A 17,671-nucleotide genomic window follows, 5' to 3' on the forward strand; every position below is an offset into this window, starting at 1 on the left:
ATTGGGTATGGGGTGTAGAGAGAGGGTGTGTTACACTCCAAGGTGTTCCCCAGGTTGCCTTTCCTGAGCTTCGATATTCCGGCTCTCGTTTAGTAGTTGTTGGAAACTACACTGCATTAGGCCTACAAATTTGGTATGGGGGAAACATTGGCGCATCTGCGGTCCCTCCTTCCTCTAGGCCTCCACTGACCTGTCTACTGCTGCCCGTGTTCCCCTGGAACCATTTTTAAATTGCCTACAGGCAGCCCAATTTATTATGTTAGGGCTTCGAAGCCTGTCTGCGGTCCCTCCTTCCACTAGGCCTCCACTGACCTGTCTACTGCTGCCCGTGTACCCCTTGAACCAACATCATAAAATAAAAAAAAAGTATTTTGCTTATAAAAAAGAAAATACTGGTGAGATATCAAATGCAGACATTTTAACATTAAAAACAAACGCACAACTAAAATCTGGTACAGTACTAAAAATGGCCACCAGCTACAATTACTTTCTCCTGCAAGTAGTTAACTGAAAGGTTTTTTAAATTGAAAACACAGATATGGCATCCACCGAGTGTTGTCCTGTCGCGTCTTCTTTATATTATTGCCGAGAAGATGCAAAACAATGAAAATAATAAAATCATTAATTACCAAAATAATAGAGAAAGTCAACACCACATTGCAAATAAACATTCATTCCAAATAAAGAAGCAGGGCGCGTCCGAGGGTGAGTATATACCTAATAAGAATATAATCACCCTCGGACGTGCAATGCTTATTTCCAACAGCCTTCCTTCCTAAGAATCAGCCCTTCCGTGGTGTAGAGAGACGTTGTGTTACACTCCAAGGTGTTCCCCAGGTTGCCTTTCCTGAGCTTCGATCTTCCGGCTCTCGTTTAGTAGTTGTTGGAAACTACGCTGCATTAGGCCTTCAAATTGGGTATGGGGTGTAGAGAGAGGGTGTGTTACACTCCAAGGTGTTCCCCAGGTTGCCTTTCCTGAGCTTCGATCTTCCGGCTCTCGTTTAGTAGTTCTTGGAAACTACACTGCATTAGGCCTTCAAATTGGGTATGGGGTGTAGAGAGAGGGTGTGTTACACTCCAAGGTGTTCCCCAGGTTGCCTTTCCTGAGCTTCGATATTCCGGCTCTCGTTTAGTAGTTGTTGGAAACTACACTGCATTAGGCCTACAAATTTGGTATGGGGGAAACATTGGCGCATCTGCGGTCCCTCCTTCCTCTAGGCCTCCACTGACCTGTCTACTGCTGCCCGTGTTCCCCTGGAACCATTTTTAAATTGCCTACAGGCAGCCCAATTTATTATGTTAGGGCTTCGAAGCCTGTCTGCGGTCCCTCCTTCCACTAGGCCTCCACTGACCTGTCTACTGCTGCCCGTGTACCCCTTGAACCAACATCATAAAATAAAAAAAAAGTATTTTGCTTATAAAAAAGAAAATACTGGTGAGATATCAAATGCAGACATTTTAACATTAAAAACAAACGCACAACTAAAATCTGGTACAGTACTAAAAATGGCCACCAGCTACAATTACTTTCTCCTGCAAGTAGTTAACTGAAAGGTTTTTTAAATTGAAAACACAAATATGGCATCCACCGAGTGTTGTCCTGTCGCGTCTTCTTTATATTATTGCCGAGAAGATGCAAAACAATGAAAATAATAAAATCATTAATTACCAAAATAATAGAGAAAGTCAACACCACATTGCAAATAAACATTCATTCCAAATAAAGAAGCAGGGCGCGTCCGAGGGTGAGTATATACCTAATAAGAATATAATCACCCTCGGACGCGCAATGCTTATTTCCAACAGCCTTCCTTCCTAAGAATCAGCCCTTCCGTGGTGTAGAGAGACGTTGTGTTACACTCCAAGGTGTTCCCCAGGTTGCCTTTCCTGAGCTTCGATCTTCCGGCTCTCGTTTAGTAGTTGTTGGAAACTACGCTGCATTAGGCCTTCAAATTGGGTATGGGGTGTAGAGAGATGGTGTGTTCCACTCCAAGGTGTTACCCAGGTTGCCTTTCCTGAGCTTCGATCTTCCGGCTCTCGTTTAGTAGTTCTTGGAAACTACACTGCATTAGGCCTTCAAATTGGGTATGGGGTGTAGAGAGAGGGTGTGTTACACTCCAAGGTGTTCCCCAGGTTGCCTTTCCTGAGCTTCGATCTTCCGGCTCTCGTTTAGTAGTTCTTGGAAACTACGCTGCATTAGGCCTTCAAATTGGGTATGGGGTGTAGAGAGAGGGTGTGTTACACTCCAAGGTGTTCCCCAGGTTGCCTTTCCTGAGCTTCGATATTCCGGCTCTCATTAAATTGTGGTTAAATGGAACAACTGCATTTGGCGTACTAGTTGGTTTGGGGCCTACTATCGGTGTCTGCCACTCCTTGCTGTTCTCCTGGTTTCCTGTCCTGAAATTCCATTTTCAGGCTCTCGTTAAGTAGTTGTTAATGTTAGACTGCATTTGGCCTACTAGTTGGGTTGGGGCCTACTATCGGTGTCTGCCACTCCTTGCTGTTCTCCTCCACTGAACAAAGCTGTGCCGCCTGTTTACTACGGTTGCCAATTTTGAACTGCATTTCGACTACTTACTGATTTGGCCCTACTCTCTGTGTCAGCCTCTCATTCCAGTTGTCCTCCACTGCAATGCCCCCTGGTTATTCCTGTGTTACCAATTTTGAACTGCATTTAGCCCACTTTATTCTTTGGGCCTATATCTGTGTTTCCACTTCATCGTGCCCATTGCCCAGCCAGTGATAGAGGAGTCTGCTGGTACATTGACCCATAACGCAACATTCCCCGTGCATGCTACACAACAACATTGTGACCCTGCTGAAAGTCAGGTTGCTCTTCCCGCATACCATACCACCTTACACGGGGACAAAGAGGAAGGTGCAGATGAAAGTGCAGGTTCCTTCATCAGGTGGGGGGAGGAATACTAGTTGGCGACGTCACTGGCACAGGGCCTCTCATAGTACGCAAAAGTGTTGCTGCCGGTGGGAGGCGCCCCCACCGTGCAAACACACCGCTGTACTTTGAGGGGCCCTGTGCCAGTGCCAATGCCAACAAGTGGGCCCCCCCTGCTTGCTCAGGATCACAGCACTTGCAAAGTTGAAATACTTACCTCTCCCTGCTCCACTGCCGTGACGTGGTCCAGATTTCCTGGGCCCACTAATTACTTGAACCAGCCCTACCCCACACAACTTTAGCCAAATGACCCCCAATTTCAAATGCCTTCCAATTATTATAAGGTAAATTACGCTTGACAAGCTTCATTAAGAAGAATGGATGGTTTTGACATTAAAATGGGCACTCTAGGTGTTTTCCTGGCCCCCACTCACTGCCGACTATGCTGCCCCATTGACTTGCATTGGGTTTCGTGTTTCGGTCGATCCCGACTTTACGTCATAATCGGCCGATTTCACTCGACCCGACTTTTGAGATAGTCGGGTTTCGCGAAACCCGGCTCGACTCTAAAAAGGTCAAGGTCGCTCAACTCTAGTGAGCATAGCTTTTTTGCTTAATTCGCTGTTGCTTTGTCCTTGTTTGTTCTTTTATTGTTTTGATGCTGGCTGGGGATCTGTTGTGTCCAGCATCACCTGGAAAGCCCTAGTGGGTGAAAATTAGTTAATATATAAAGGTGTCTGTGTAGGGTGTGACAAAACACTCTGGGATCGCCTTTGCTGGGGTCAAAGGACACGTGGTTTGTGCATTGAATCTGAGGCGTACAGCAGGTTTCTGAGCAGGCTGACCTCAGGTCAGATTTATTAACGTGAAAGCAACACAAAAAACAAAACATAAAAATAAATCCTAGCCTGTCCGGCACTAACTAAACAAATATGTTGCTATCTCAACAACTGGGGGGCTTCTCCCACCCAGCTAACATCACACAGATCTTTGAGCAGAGCTCTTCACTCACGTTTGTCTCACACAGGCAGGCAATCTGTGTGTCCCAGGCAGACACAGGAAACACCCAGCTGGTCATCTTTTATTCCTGCTATCATTAACCCATTAGCACCCTGAAGATACTGAGTGGCCTAATTCACATAGGACAAACACCTGGGCGAGATATACCTGCCTCCATCTACCACACCAGCATGAGTCTTACATATCCCCCCCCCCTTGCTCAGACCACTCCGGTCGAGCAAGAACACTTTTGAAACAGTGCACTCGGGATAGGGCATCGGCGTTCCCCATCTGCACCCCAGGTCGGTGCTCCACCGTAAAAGAGTAAGCCTGCAGGGCAAGGAACCACCGGGTTACCCAACTATTACGGTCCTTGTGGAGGTGCATCCACTTGAGAGGGGCATGGTCGGTGACCAGCCTAAACTTCCTACCAGCCAGGTAATACTTGAGGGAGTCGAGAGCCCATTTAATGGCTAGGCACTCTTTTTCAACCACCGCATATCTCTGCTCATGTACATTCAGTTTCCGACTGAGATAGAGGACCGGGTGTTCGACTCCGTCCCTCACCTGGGAAAGTACAGCTCCGACACCAGTATCAGAGGCATCAGTTTGTACCACAAACTCGCTGCTGAAATCAGGAGTCACTAGTACGGGCTGAGAGCACAAAGCCCGTTTCAGGCTGTGGAAGGCCTCTTCAGCAGCTGAGGTCCATTTTACCATGACGGAACCCTTCCCCTTGGTAAGATCCGTCAAGGGAGTAGCCATGGCTGCAAAATTGGGTATGAACCGGCGATAATAGCCGACAATCCCCAGGAAAGCCTGCACTTGTTTCTTGTTCACTGGTTGTGGCCAGCCCTGAATTGCCTGTATTTTGTCGATCTGGGGTTTAACCACTCCTCGGCCAATCACGTAGCCCAAGTATCGGGCTTCTTCAAGCCCGATGTGGCATTTCTTGGGGTTTGCCGTTAAACCTGCATCTCGCAGGTCATCAATCACCGCTTGTACCTTCTGGAGATGAGTTTCCCAGTCCATGCTGTAACTTACGATGTCATCCAGGTAGGCAGAAGCGTACTGTCTGTGAGGCCTCAAGACTCGATCCATCAATCTCTGGAACGTTGCGGGAGCTCCGTGAAGTCCAAACGGCATATAGACATACTGGAACAGACCTTCCGGTGTAGCAAATGCCGTCTTCTCTCTGGCCGCCTCGGCCAGAGGAATCTGCCAGTACCCCTTTGTTAAATCCAGGGTCGTAATGTATCGGGCTTTACCAAGCCGGTCGATCAACTCATCGACCCGGGGCATAGGGTACGCATCAAATTTAGAAACTGCATTCAGTTTCCTAAAGTCCATTACAAAACCGGATGGAGCCATCCGGTTTAGGTATCAACACAATTGGACTGGACCAGGCGCTGTGTGACTCCTCAATGACTCCTAAGTCCAACATTGCCATCACTTCCCGGGAGACGGCTTCACGGCGGGCTTCCGGAATCCGGTAGGGCTTCACATGAACAGTGACGCCAGGCTCTGTGACAATCTCATGTTTCACCAACTTAGTCCGGCCAGGTTTTTCGGAGGTTCTGTAACAAAAATTGCTTAACCTCAGATTTTTGTCGTTCTGAGAGAGTCTCAGCAACCTGCACCTCTGGTACAGTAGGTGAACAAACCGGACGGGGCAGATCCGCCGTTAGGGCAGAGCTGTCTTTCCAGGATTTTATCAGATTCACATGATAAATCTGTTCCGGTTTTCTCTTACCCGGCTGGTACACTTTATAGTTCACTTCACCAACTCTTTCTCGGACCTCAAATGGGCCCTGCCATTTCGCCAGGAATTTACTATCCACCGTAGGGATTAGGACCAACACCCTATCGCCGGGTGCAAATGTACGGACCTTAGCGCCTCTATCATAACTTTGCCTCTGGGCTCCCTGGGCCTGTAACATATGGTCCCTAACAATGGGCATGACAGCGGCAATACGATCCTGCATTTGTGTTACATGGTCGATCACCGTTTTAAAGGGAGTGACTTGACCTTCCCAGGTTTCTTTTGCGACGTCCAACAGTCCCCGGGGACGACGGGCGTACAACAGTTCGAAAGGCGAAAACCCTGTGGAAGACTGGGGAACTTCCCTAATGGCAAACAGCAAATAGGGTAACAAGTAATCCCAGTTCTTCCCATCTTTGTCTATCGCCTTCCGGAGCATCTGTTTTAAGGTTTTGTTGAAGCGCTCAACCAGGCCATCTGTTTGAGGGTGATAGACAGACGTACGCAACGGGTCTATTTGTAAGAGCCTGCAGAGCTCCTTCATTACCCTCGACATAAAGGGAGTCCCCTGGTCGGTGAGTATCTGTTTTGGAATTCCCACCCGACTAAACACTTGTACCAATTCCTTGGCGATCGTCTTGGTAGCTGTGTTACGCAAAGGGACGGCTTCCGGGTAACGAGTGGCATAGTCCACGATGATGAGGATATGTTGGTGCCCACGTGCGGATCGGGGAAGGGGCCCAACCAAATCCATCCCAATTCTCTCAAAAGGGACCCCGATGATAGGAAGGGGTACCAAAGGGCTACGGAACTGAGATTTAGGGGCCGCGATTTGGCACTCTGGACAGGACTCACAATAGTTACGCACATCACAATGTATTCCAGGCCACACAAAACAATGCAATATCCTTTCTGTGGTTTTCTGTACCCCCAGATGTCCCCCCATTATATGTCCGTGGGCCAAATCCAGTACCTTCCGCCGATAAGGTTTGGGTACCACTAACCGTTGCACTGTGTCTTCCCCTTTTTTTTCTACCTGGTAGAGCAAATCATTTTCAAGAACCATATACGGGTACGCTAGCCTAGTGTCAGGTTCTACGGGTACCCCATCTATCATTTTTACATTTTTCCTAGCCGGAGTCAGGGTAGGATCTTTCATTTGCTCGCTGTGGAAGTCATCCACCTGGACTCCCAAATCTGGCAGGCAGGGTGCCGGATGGCTGTCTGCCTCCGCCTCTCGCTGAAGTTCCTCAGTTTCCTCTGTTTCCCCCGCCATGACGGAGAAGGGGTACTGAAGGTTAGATTCACTAACCTCCCCAGCAACATCTTCCTGTGGGGTCTCCTCTAGGGACTCGGGACCTCCAGATGGCATGGGAGAAGATTCACGGGTACAGCTACCGTGAAGGAGCAACTGATTCTCCCACAACTGCCAGAAATAGGGAAAATCCCTGCCCAGGATTACATCATGTAACAATGCGGGAACGAGTCCCACTTTGTGCTGCACTGACCCATAGGGAGTAGAAACCCATATGACCGCTGTTAAGTACGAGCGGGTGTCACCATGCACACACGTCACAGAAAACTTGTCAGACGGACCAGACGGAAGTGCCACTAGACTAGCTTTCACAAGAGTCACCACACTTCCAGAGTCTAGTAATGCCACAACATTTTTCCCATCAACAGATAATTCACACAGGTGTTTCACTGTATCATTTTGACCCGCATTCACACTCACTAGCTGTGTAACCAAAGACATGCGTTTTCTAGAGTCTATAACGTCGCACTGCATGGGTTCAGCGGTAACAGGACAGTTCGCAGAAACATGACCCTTCTCATGGCAGCGGAAACACCTAACAGGTCCCCTACTGAGACCACCGTCCAATACTCTTGGTCTCGGAGTGCGAGCAGTCCCGGGCTCCTCCCCCACAGTTTTAAGCGATTTTCCTTCACCCGTGGTCCCTGGAACAGTCTTACCGGTTCCACGAGGAGGAGGCACAGACCGGGGTTTGGCGGTGTCGTCGGGAAGTCCTTCTGCCACGGAATAACGCTCGACCAACTCCACAAGTTGATCCGCTGTCGTGGGATTTCCTTGGCTTACCCACCTTTTCAGCGCTGGGGGTAGTACTCTCAGGTACTTGTCCAGGACAACCCGCTGGATTATTTCGGGTATTGTCAGTACCTCGGGTTGCAGCCATTTCTTTGTCAGGTAGATCAGGTCGAACATCTGAGACCGCGCTGGTTTATCTTGCTGGTATGTCAACTGATGTACCCTCTGTGCACGGACAGCCGTCGTCACACCCAGCCGGGCCAGGATCTCAGCTTTCAGTTTCTCAAAGTCCTGAGCGACCTCCGGGTCCAAATCATGGTAAGCTTTTTGGGCCTCGCCGGAGAGAAACGGGGCAATCAAATCGGCCCATCGTGCCTTCGGCCACTTCTCTCTCAATGCCGTCCGCTCAAACGTTGTCAGGTATGCCTCGACGTCATCTTCTGCAGTCAGCTTTTGCCAGTATCGACTCACATGGATCCTTCTGGACTCTGCTTCCGGGTCAGCGTCAGGCATGCTCACCAGGCGCTGTGCCACCTGTTGGAGAAGTTGGCGGTCTGCAACCGTCATGTCCAGTAACTCCTTCAGCTGTGCGGCCATCAAGCGATTAGCTTCGTGCTGTGCGGCAGTGGCCTGCTGCTGTACGGCAGTGGACTGTAGTAAGGCTTTCACCACGTCTTCCATGCTGTCGCCTGTGCCACGGTATGCCCGCATTCTCCACCACAATGTGACAAAACACTCTGGGATCGCCTTTGCTGGGGTCAAAGGACACGTGGTTTGTGCATTGAATCTGAGGCGTACAGCAGGTTTCTGAGCAGGCTGACCTCAGGTCAGATTTATTAACGTGAAAGCAACACAAAAAACAAAACATAAAAATAAATCCTAGCCTGTCCGGCACTAACTAAACAAATACGTTGCTATCTCAACAACTGGGGGGCTTCTCCCACCCAGCTAACATCATACAGATCTTGAGCAGAGCTCTTCACTCACGTTTGTCTCACACAGGCAGGCAATCTGTGTGCCCCAGGCAGACACAGGAAACACCCAGCTGGTCATCTTTTATTCCTGCAATCATTAACCCATTAGCACCCTGAAGATACTGAGTGGCCTAATTCACATAGGACAAACACCTGGGCGAGATATACCTGCCTCCATCTACCACACCAGCATGAGTCTTACAAGGGGGTACAGAGCTTCCTACCTCACATAAGTTTCCCAGATGCCCACCATCCTTTCCTTTCACTGTGACCCAGCTGACATCTTCCTCACCAGGGAGACAGAGATACGACACAATTCCTAGACCCAAGAGTGTGCCGGAGTCCACATGTAGCTTGGGTTGTGTCTTTGTACTGTTAGGAGACTTGCACTGAAATAACCCTTCTGCTTCTGCTACTTCTGTTTCCTTAGAACCCGTTGGCACCGTCATAATCTAACTCTTCCTCTGACTGATCTAAACTCCTCACTCTCCTCCACTCTGACTCTATCTGACCATAAACTAGGAAGTATTTCCCCTATAAACTAATCTAACCCCTCCCAACTGGTGGGCTCATCCCACTTATTGACTATATGTTTTCCTGTGTAGTGCAAACTATATCCCTATGCTGGTAATGGATTCCCTAGTGGACAGACACCCCCCCCCCCCCATTCCCAGGGACAGCTTTGAGGCAGAGCCTCTAGGAGAACCTAGACCTAAACCAGCCTTAGGAATATTACTGTACATTATATCAATCAACACACACTAGGAAGTAACTCCCCTGTTGCCATAACATCTTTCTCTACCCTTCTACCCCCTCCACCTGGGGTCTAAATAATAATATTAGTATCTAGAAAGGAGAAAGAAGAATATTGTATTTTTACTATTCACACAACAACTTGAAAACACTCCTGTTATGTTTGTGTTTCTGTAGGATCCACAAATTGCTGCTTGTCAACTTAATAAAAATGTATTTTTCATTATTTTTCATTATACTTTTGTGTGTAGTAAAATAATCATTGTTAGATTCTTGTAAATGCAAAATATTAAAAAAAACAACAGTTGAACGTTAAACTTTTTTTTTTCTAAAATGTCTTTTGCAGTTACTCCTGGAAAAGAGCTCGGTCCATGGTTAGGTTTGAAAAAGTCGAGTTCACTGGAAAGTCTGCAGACTGCCGTGGCAGAGGTTAAGAAGAATGAGCTTCCCTTTTATAGACCTAGACCAAATATGGTTCGTGGAAGAGGCTGTAATGAAAGCTTTCGGGCTGCAATAGATAAATCTTATGATGGGCCAGAGAGTGAAGAAGGTACACATAGATGACTGAAATTTATCATAAGTGATAAAACATAACTATCCAAAACCGATTATGAAATACTCAACCAAGAAAACAATTATCCACAGTTTTGAGTTCAACATAGAAGGCATGTGATATCAGTCTCTTTGTTGCCTTATTCAATATTCCATATTGTTCCAGATTCTTGCTACAATACTGAGACCCTAATGACTTAACGTTGTATGATCTGGCTCCAAATTTCAAAATATTAACTACATATATTATTACATAGATGTCTTAGACCTGATGAGGTGGGTATAGTTACTTCAATGGAAGAATGGTTGTATATTCCTTTGATAAAGTTTTCTTGCCTAACATGAAAAGATTTGAGCTACAACTGAGACATATAATGTTCATTTTAATTGGAGCATTATACAGCCATTCTGATCCAGATTTTGAAAGAAAGTACAGCAGTCTCATCAAGTCTAAGAGATTTATTTAATAATATATTCATATTTTATTGTGAGATCTGGCGACAGAATCTATAGTTTGGAATGTGGCTCCTTCTCGGTTGATGCTATTGGATGATGTTTTGGTAATAAGGGTCTGAACACTTACATAGCACTGTAATTAAACTTCCTTAGAGGCCATTTGTTATTAATATTATTACTGGCATTTGTTTTAATTATTCACCTTGATTGTGTTTTTTTTATACGTTTCTCTCTCTATATGTATATACATATAGTGGCAGGTAAACGTTTAGGCACCCCTGGTCAAAAGTTAAATATGACTCATTTACTTTGTAATTCAGGCAAAAAAAAAAAAATGAAAATTGTACATTCACACTGAAGGCATCAAAACTATGAATCAACACGTGGAATTATATACTTAACAAAAAAGTGTGAAACAACTGAAAATTTGTCTTATATTCTAGGTTCTTCAAAGTAGCCACCTTTTGCTTTGATGACTGCTTTGCACACTCTTGGCATTCTCTTGATGAGCTTCAAGAGGTAGTCACCGGGCTTTATTTTAGCTGCTTCTTCCCCGCTACCTGTTTTGTCCTTGTACTGTTATTTTCTATAATAATTTTTTGTATATTTGATACTTCAATAAAGATTACGTTGATATATACTTCTTTTGTACCTCTACTTTGATATGCCCAGACTTATGGTTCATTACCTCTCCCTGTATGACCCGTGTTGGATCTAGGGTTTATCTGAGTGTCTGGTGCGACTTTTCTAGGTTTATTTGGTTTGGCTTAGAGGTATGCCAACTGCTGGCCGTGAGGGCATTGCTGTTTAGGTGTTTTTTTTTTTTTTAGTCACCGGGAATGGTCTTCCAACAATCTTGAAGGAGTTCCCAGAGATGCTTAGCACTTTTTGGCCCTTTTGCCTTCACTCTGCGGTCCAGCTCACCCCAAACCATCTTGATTGGGTTCAGGAATGGCGTAGCACCCCAACACTCTCCTTCTTGGTCAAATAGCACTTACACAGCCTGGAAGTGTGTTTGGGGTCATTGTCCTGTTGAAAAATAAATAATTGTCCAACTAAACGCAAACTAGATGGAATAGCATGCCGCTGCAAGATGCTGTGGTAGCCATGCTGGTTCAGTATGCTTTCAATTTTGAATAAATTCCCAACAGTGTCACCAGACAAGCACCCCCACACCATCACATCTCCTCCTCCATGCTTCACGGTGGGAACCAGGCATGTAGAGTCCATCCGTTCACTTTTTCTGCATCTCACAAATACACGGTGGTTGGAACCAAAGATCTCAAATTTGGACTCATCAGACCAAAGCACAGATTTCCACTGGTCTAATGCCCATTCCTTGTGTTCTTTAGCCGAAACAAGTCTCTTCTGCTTGTTGCCTGTCCTTAGCAGTGGTTTCCTAGCAGCTATTTTACCATGAAGGCCTGCTGCACAAAGTCTCCTCTTAAAAGTTGTTGTAGAGATCTGTCTGCTGCTAGAACTCTGTGGCATTGACCTGGTCTCTTATCTGAGCTGCTGTTAACCTGCGATTTCTGAGGCTGATGACTCAGATAAATTTATCCTCAGAAGCAGAGGTGACTCTTGGTCTTCCTTTCCTGGGGTGGTCCTCATGTGAGCCAGTTTCTTTGTAGCGCTTGATGGTTTTTGCCACTGCACTTGGGGACACTTTCAAAGTTTTCCCAATTTTTCAGATTGACTGACCTTCATTTCTTAAAGTAATGATGGCCACTCGTTTTTCTTTACTTAGCTGCTTTTTTCTTGCCATAATACAAATTCTAACAGTCTATTCAGTAGGATTATCAACTGTGTATCCTCCGGACTTCTGCACAACATAACTGATGGTCCCAAACCCATTTATAATGCAAGAAATCCCACTTATTAAACCTGACAGGGCACACCTGTGAAGTGAAAACCATTCCCGGTGACTACCTCTTGAAGCTCATCAAGAGAATGCCAAGAGTGTGCAAAGCAGTCATCAAAGCAAAAGGTGGCTACTTTGAAGAACCTAGAATATAATACATATTTTCAGTTGTTTCACACTTTTTTGTTAAATATATAATGTGTTAATTTATAGTTTTGATGCCTTCAGTGTGAATTTACAATTTTCATAGTCAGGAAAATACAGAAAAATCTTTAGATGTCTGCACTGTATATGTATGTATATATACAGCTCTGGAAAAAATTCAGACACCGCCACACCAAAACCCTGTCATGGGCTGCCCAATTTCCAGGCATGAACTCCATTGAAGACTTCTGGAATGTAATCAAGAGTATGATGTACAGTCACAAGCCATGAAACAAAGAACTGCTTACATTTTGTACCAGAAGCAGTGTGAAAGACTAGTGGAAAGCATGCCAAGACGCATGAAAGCTGGGATTAAAAATTATGGTTATTCCACAAAATATTTATTTATGAACTCTTCCTGAGTTAAAACATTAGTATTGTTGTTTCTAAATGATTATGAACTTGTTTTCTTTGCATTATTTGAGGTCTGAAACCACTGTTTCTTTTTTTTTTTTGACCATTTTCCTTTGTCAGAAAAAGAATACAAAAATTATTGCTTGGAAATTCGGCGACATGTTGTCAGAAGTTTAAAGAATATAAGAACAATTTAAATTTTACTAAAGAAAATACATATAAAGAGACAAATCAGACAAACAACACTTTGCAGTGGTCACTTATTTTTTTTCTTTTTAAAAATTACAAAACGGAAAATGGGCTGATACAAAAGTTTGGTCACCCTGCTTGGTTAGTACCTAGTAGTAGCCCCTCTTGAAAGCTTGTAAATCCTTTTTTTAGGCAGCCAAGAGTCTTTCAATTCTTGTTTGAGGGATTTTCATCCATTTTTCCTTGTGAAATTCTTCCAGTTCGGTCAGATTCCTGGGTCTTCTTGCATGCACTGCTATTTTGAGGTCTAGCCTCAGATTGTTAATGATGTTAAGATCACGGGATAGTGAGGGCCATTGTAAAACTTTCAGCTTGCACTTTTTGAGGTAGTCTATTGATGTGTCTTTAGGATCACTAACCATTTGTAGAAGCCATCCTCTTTTCAACTTCAGTTTTTTTTTCCGGATGGTGTTATGTTTGCATCAATAATTTGTTGAAATGTCATTGCATTCATTCTTCCCTCTACCTCTGAAATGATCCTGGTGCATTGGTTAGAAAGCAACCTCAAAGCAAGATTGCGCCACCCCCATTCTTGTTGATTGACGAGATGTTCTTTTCCTGAAATTTTGTTACCTTTTTTGTCCACACATACCTCTGATCATTGTGGCCATTTTAACCTCATCCGCCCACAGGACTTGTTTCCAGGATGTATCAGGCTTGTTTAGATGTTCTTCTGCATAGTTCTGACTCTGAGTTTTATGGTGAGGATGCAGGAGATGTTTTCTTCTAATGACTTTTCTGTGAAGGCCATATTTGTGCAGGTATCTCTGAACAGTAGAACAATGTAACACAACTCCAGAGTCTGCTAAATATTTCTGAACATCTTTTGCAGTCAAGCAGTGGTTCTGATTTGCCTCTCTAGCAATCCTACGAGCACCCTCACTGAAATTGTTCCCAGACCTTATATTGACCTCCACTGTTCCTGTTACCTGCTATTTCTTAATTACATTTCAAACTGTGGAAAGGGCAACTTGAAACGTCTTTGCTATCTTCTTGTAGCCTTCTCTTGCTGTGTGGGCCTCCAACATTTTCATTTTTACAGTGCTGATTAGAAAAACCCATGACTGCTGTTTTTGGCACACGGCTAGAGGAGGCTGGGTTTTTAACTGGGAAATTTGCATCACCTGGCCTTTCCTCATGATGATTGTGAACAAGCCATAACTCTGACAGGCTAAGTAAGGTCTGAAACCTTATGTGAGCTCACAAATCTCCAAGGGTGCCCTAACTTTGCTTCTGCTCATTTTCCTGTTTGTATTTTTTTTTTTAAAGACCATAAATTATTTGCCTAAAATATACAAAGGAAATGTGTCATATTTAACTTTAGGCCTTTTAGAGATAATTTAATCTTCAATTTGCTTAACAGTTCACAATAACAGTAATTTTGTCCAGGGATGCCCAAACTTTTACATCTCAGTGTGTGTGTGTGTGTGTGTGTGTGTGTGTGTGTACATACAGTGAGTACGAAAAGTATTCAGACCCCTTTAAATTTTTCACACTGTTTCATTGCAGCCATTTGGTAAATTATGAAAAGTTCATTTTTTTCTCATTAATATACACTCTGAACCCCTTCTTGAATGAAAAAACAGAAATGTAGAAATGTTTGCAAATTTAAAAAAAAAGAAAAACTGAAATATCACATGGTCATAAGTATTCAGACCCTTTGCTCAGTATTGAGTAGAAGCACCTTTTGAGCTAGTACAGCCATGAGTCTTCTTGGAAATTATGCAAGTTTTTCACACCTGGATTTGGGGATCCTCTGCCATTCTTCCTTGCAGATCCTCTTCAGTTCCGTCAGGTTGGAAGGTGAACGTTGGTGGACAGCCATTTTCAGGCCTTTCCAGAGATGCTCAATTAGGTTTAGGTCAGGGCTCTGGGTGGGCCAGTCAAGAATGGTCACCGAGTTGTTCTGAAGCCACTCCTTTGTTATTTTAGCTGTGTGCTTAGGGTCATTGTCTTGTTGGAAGGTGAACCTTCAGCCAAGTCTGAGGTCCAGAGCACTCTGGAAGAGGTTTTCATCCAGGATATCTCTGTACTTGGCCACATTCATGTTTCCTTCAATTGCAACCAGTCATCCTGTCCCTACAGCTGAAAAACACCCCCATAGCATGATGCTGCCGCCACCATGTTTTACTGTTGGGAATGTATTCGATAGGTGATGAGCAGTGTCTGGTTTTCTCTGCACATACCGATTAGAATTATCACCAAAAAGTTCTATCTTCCTTACATCAGACCACAGAATCTTATTTCTCATAGTCTGGGAGTCATTCATGTTTTTTTTTTTAGAAAACTTTAGATGGACAGGTCTAGGAAGACTTCTGGTAGTCACAAACTTCTTCCATTTAATGATTGTGAAGGCCACTGTGCTCTTAGGAACCTTGAGTACTGCAGAAATTCTGTTGTAACCTTGGCCAGATCTGTGCCTTGCCAGAATTCTGTCTCTGTGCTCCTTGGCCAGTTCCTCTGACCTCATGATTAGCATTTGGTCTGACATGCACTGTGAGCTGTGAGGTCTTATATATACACAGGTGTGGGCCTTTTCAAATCAAGTCCTATCAATTTAATTTAACACAGCTGGATTACAATGAATGAGTAGAACCATCTCAAGGATGATCACAAGGAAATGAACAGCATGCGACTTAACCCCTTCCCGACCTTTGACACAGCGTATGCGTCATGAAAACCTGTGCCAATCCGACCTGTGATGCAGCATATGCGCCATGGTCGGATTGCGCTCCTGCAGGTCATATGACAGGGTTAACTATAATTTCACCCAACTTGCAGGGACAGGGGTAGTGGTACTTGAGCCCAGGGGGGTGGCTTCGCCCCCCATGGCTACAATCACTCTGATTGGCTGTTGAAAGTGACGTTTCACTTTCAATCAGAGCGATCGTAATAAAATTGGTGAAATATTACAATAAAACAACCTAAGTCCAAATATATGTGGAATCCTAGACCAACTCAAAAAAACCAAAACAAACAAGGATACCTAAAAAATAACCTTTATTATAGATCCCTAAAAAATACTCTTTCCATAAATGACAAACAAAATACTAACAAACATATAATTATGTACCTATAGGGCCCTAGGAAGAGTCTGCACTGAGACCTACCTATCAGTGGAGGTTGGCACCCTAAGTTTCTGCGGTTGGCGCCCCCACTCCGCGTCAACTAACCCTACGAAATCCCTGGAGGACCCTAAATAGGGAACCCTAAAAAAGACCTAGCAGATCCCTAACGGAAGACCTACCTAGCAGTGGGGGTTGGCACCCTAATGTGAAGCGGTAGGCGCCCCCACTCAACGTCGACTGACCCTAGAAGCCCTAAACTGTCCCTAATAGGAATAGAATAAAGAGAATGTCCCACAAACAAACCCAAACACCCCAAAAAGAAGAAAAAATAATAAATAAAAATAAAACAAAAAAGCAGAGAGATATAATAATCAAAAATATATAAAGGATCTGATGCATTGCTTGGATATACGTCTATTTGATATAATAGACAGTTATGTCTATAGTAATAACCATAAGTAACAAAGAATTCACAAAAATGGGGTGAATGAAAAAATATTAGTATTGTCCATATTTGATATAAACATGCGATCCTTATCTGGCTAAAGGAGTAGAGAAATATTTGAGGTGTATAGTCAAATGCTATGGTATACAAACATGGTCACCCGCTATACAAAAAGTCAACCATATAGTACACTATCATCAGAAACCTCAATTAAGCAGCAAAATACAGCAGCTAGAAAATCAGATATATAACTCCTAAAGCCCAAACAAAGAAGCATCAATGCTTAATAAAGATTGCCCGTAGTCACATTTGAAACAATATTTAACACTAAGTCGCACCAAATTTGCGTATGCTGTTTTTATAATAGCAATATATATCTCACAAGAGCAAGTGTTATTGTTTCAATATGTGTTACAAAGTGACAGATGTCGTCACAACCCACCACAAAACCTCCATAGGTTGCGTATGCTCTTATTTATAATAGCAATATATATCTCACAAGAGCAGATGTTACTGTTTCAATATGAGTTTCAAAGTGACAGATATCGTCACAGCCCACCACAAAACCTCCATAGGTGCACCAAATGATGGGGCAGGACACAATAATCCCCCTCACAAAAAGCACAACAGAGAGCGATCAATACTCATCTGGAAGCCCGTAGTAGATATGGGGTGATGTTGGATAGATACAAGTAGCCCGGGTCCGTGGTGGGTATACGGTTTCTTCAGATGAATCCGGACATCTAATTAAGCAGACAACAGCAGTCTCCCCGACCAGTGCCCGACGCGTTTCCCCCCCATGTGGATGGAACGGGGGTTCATCAGGGGTATTGTAGCCGCAAGCAAGAAAAAAAGCATTCATCTTTTTTCTTGCTTGCGGCTACAATACCCCTGATGAACCCCCGTTCCATCCACATGGGGGGGAAACGCGTCGGGCACTGGTCGGGGAGACTGCTGTTGTCTGCTTAATTAGATGTCCGGATTCATCTGAAGAAACCGTATACCCACCACGGACCCGGGCTACTTGTATCTATCCAACATCACCCCATATCTA

The 17,671-nt window shown here is 44.4% G+C and overlaps 1 protein-coding gene across 7 annotated transcripts in view; it reads left to right on the top strand.

Annotated features, from left to right (window-relative positions):
- PARD3B (par-3 family cell polarity regulator beta) overlaps positions 1 to 17,671 on the top strand; it is a 2,197,040-nt gene that overhangs the window by 933,710 nt on the left and 1,245,659 nt on the right. For all 7 annotated transcript variants that reach the window (XM_069733662.1, XM_069733664.1, XM_069733663.1 and 4 more), the window contains exon 17: positions 9,775 to 9,978. In XM_069733662.1, the coding sequence (XP_069589763.1) occupies positions 9,775 to 9,978 (204 nt within the window). The remainder of the gene's footprint in view (positions 1 to 9,774; positions 9,979 to 17,671) is intronic.

Source organism: Ranitomeya imitator, chromosome 7, assembly GCF_032444005.1.
Source record: "Ranitomeya imitator isolate aRanImi1 chromosome 7, aRanImi1.pri, whole genome shotgun sequence".
Taxonomy (NCBI): domain Eukaryota; kingdom Metazoa; phylum Chordata; class Amphibia; order Anura; family Dendrobatidae; genus Ranitomeya; species Ranitomeya imitator.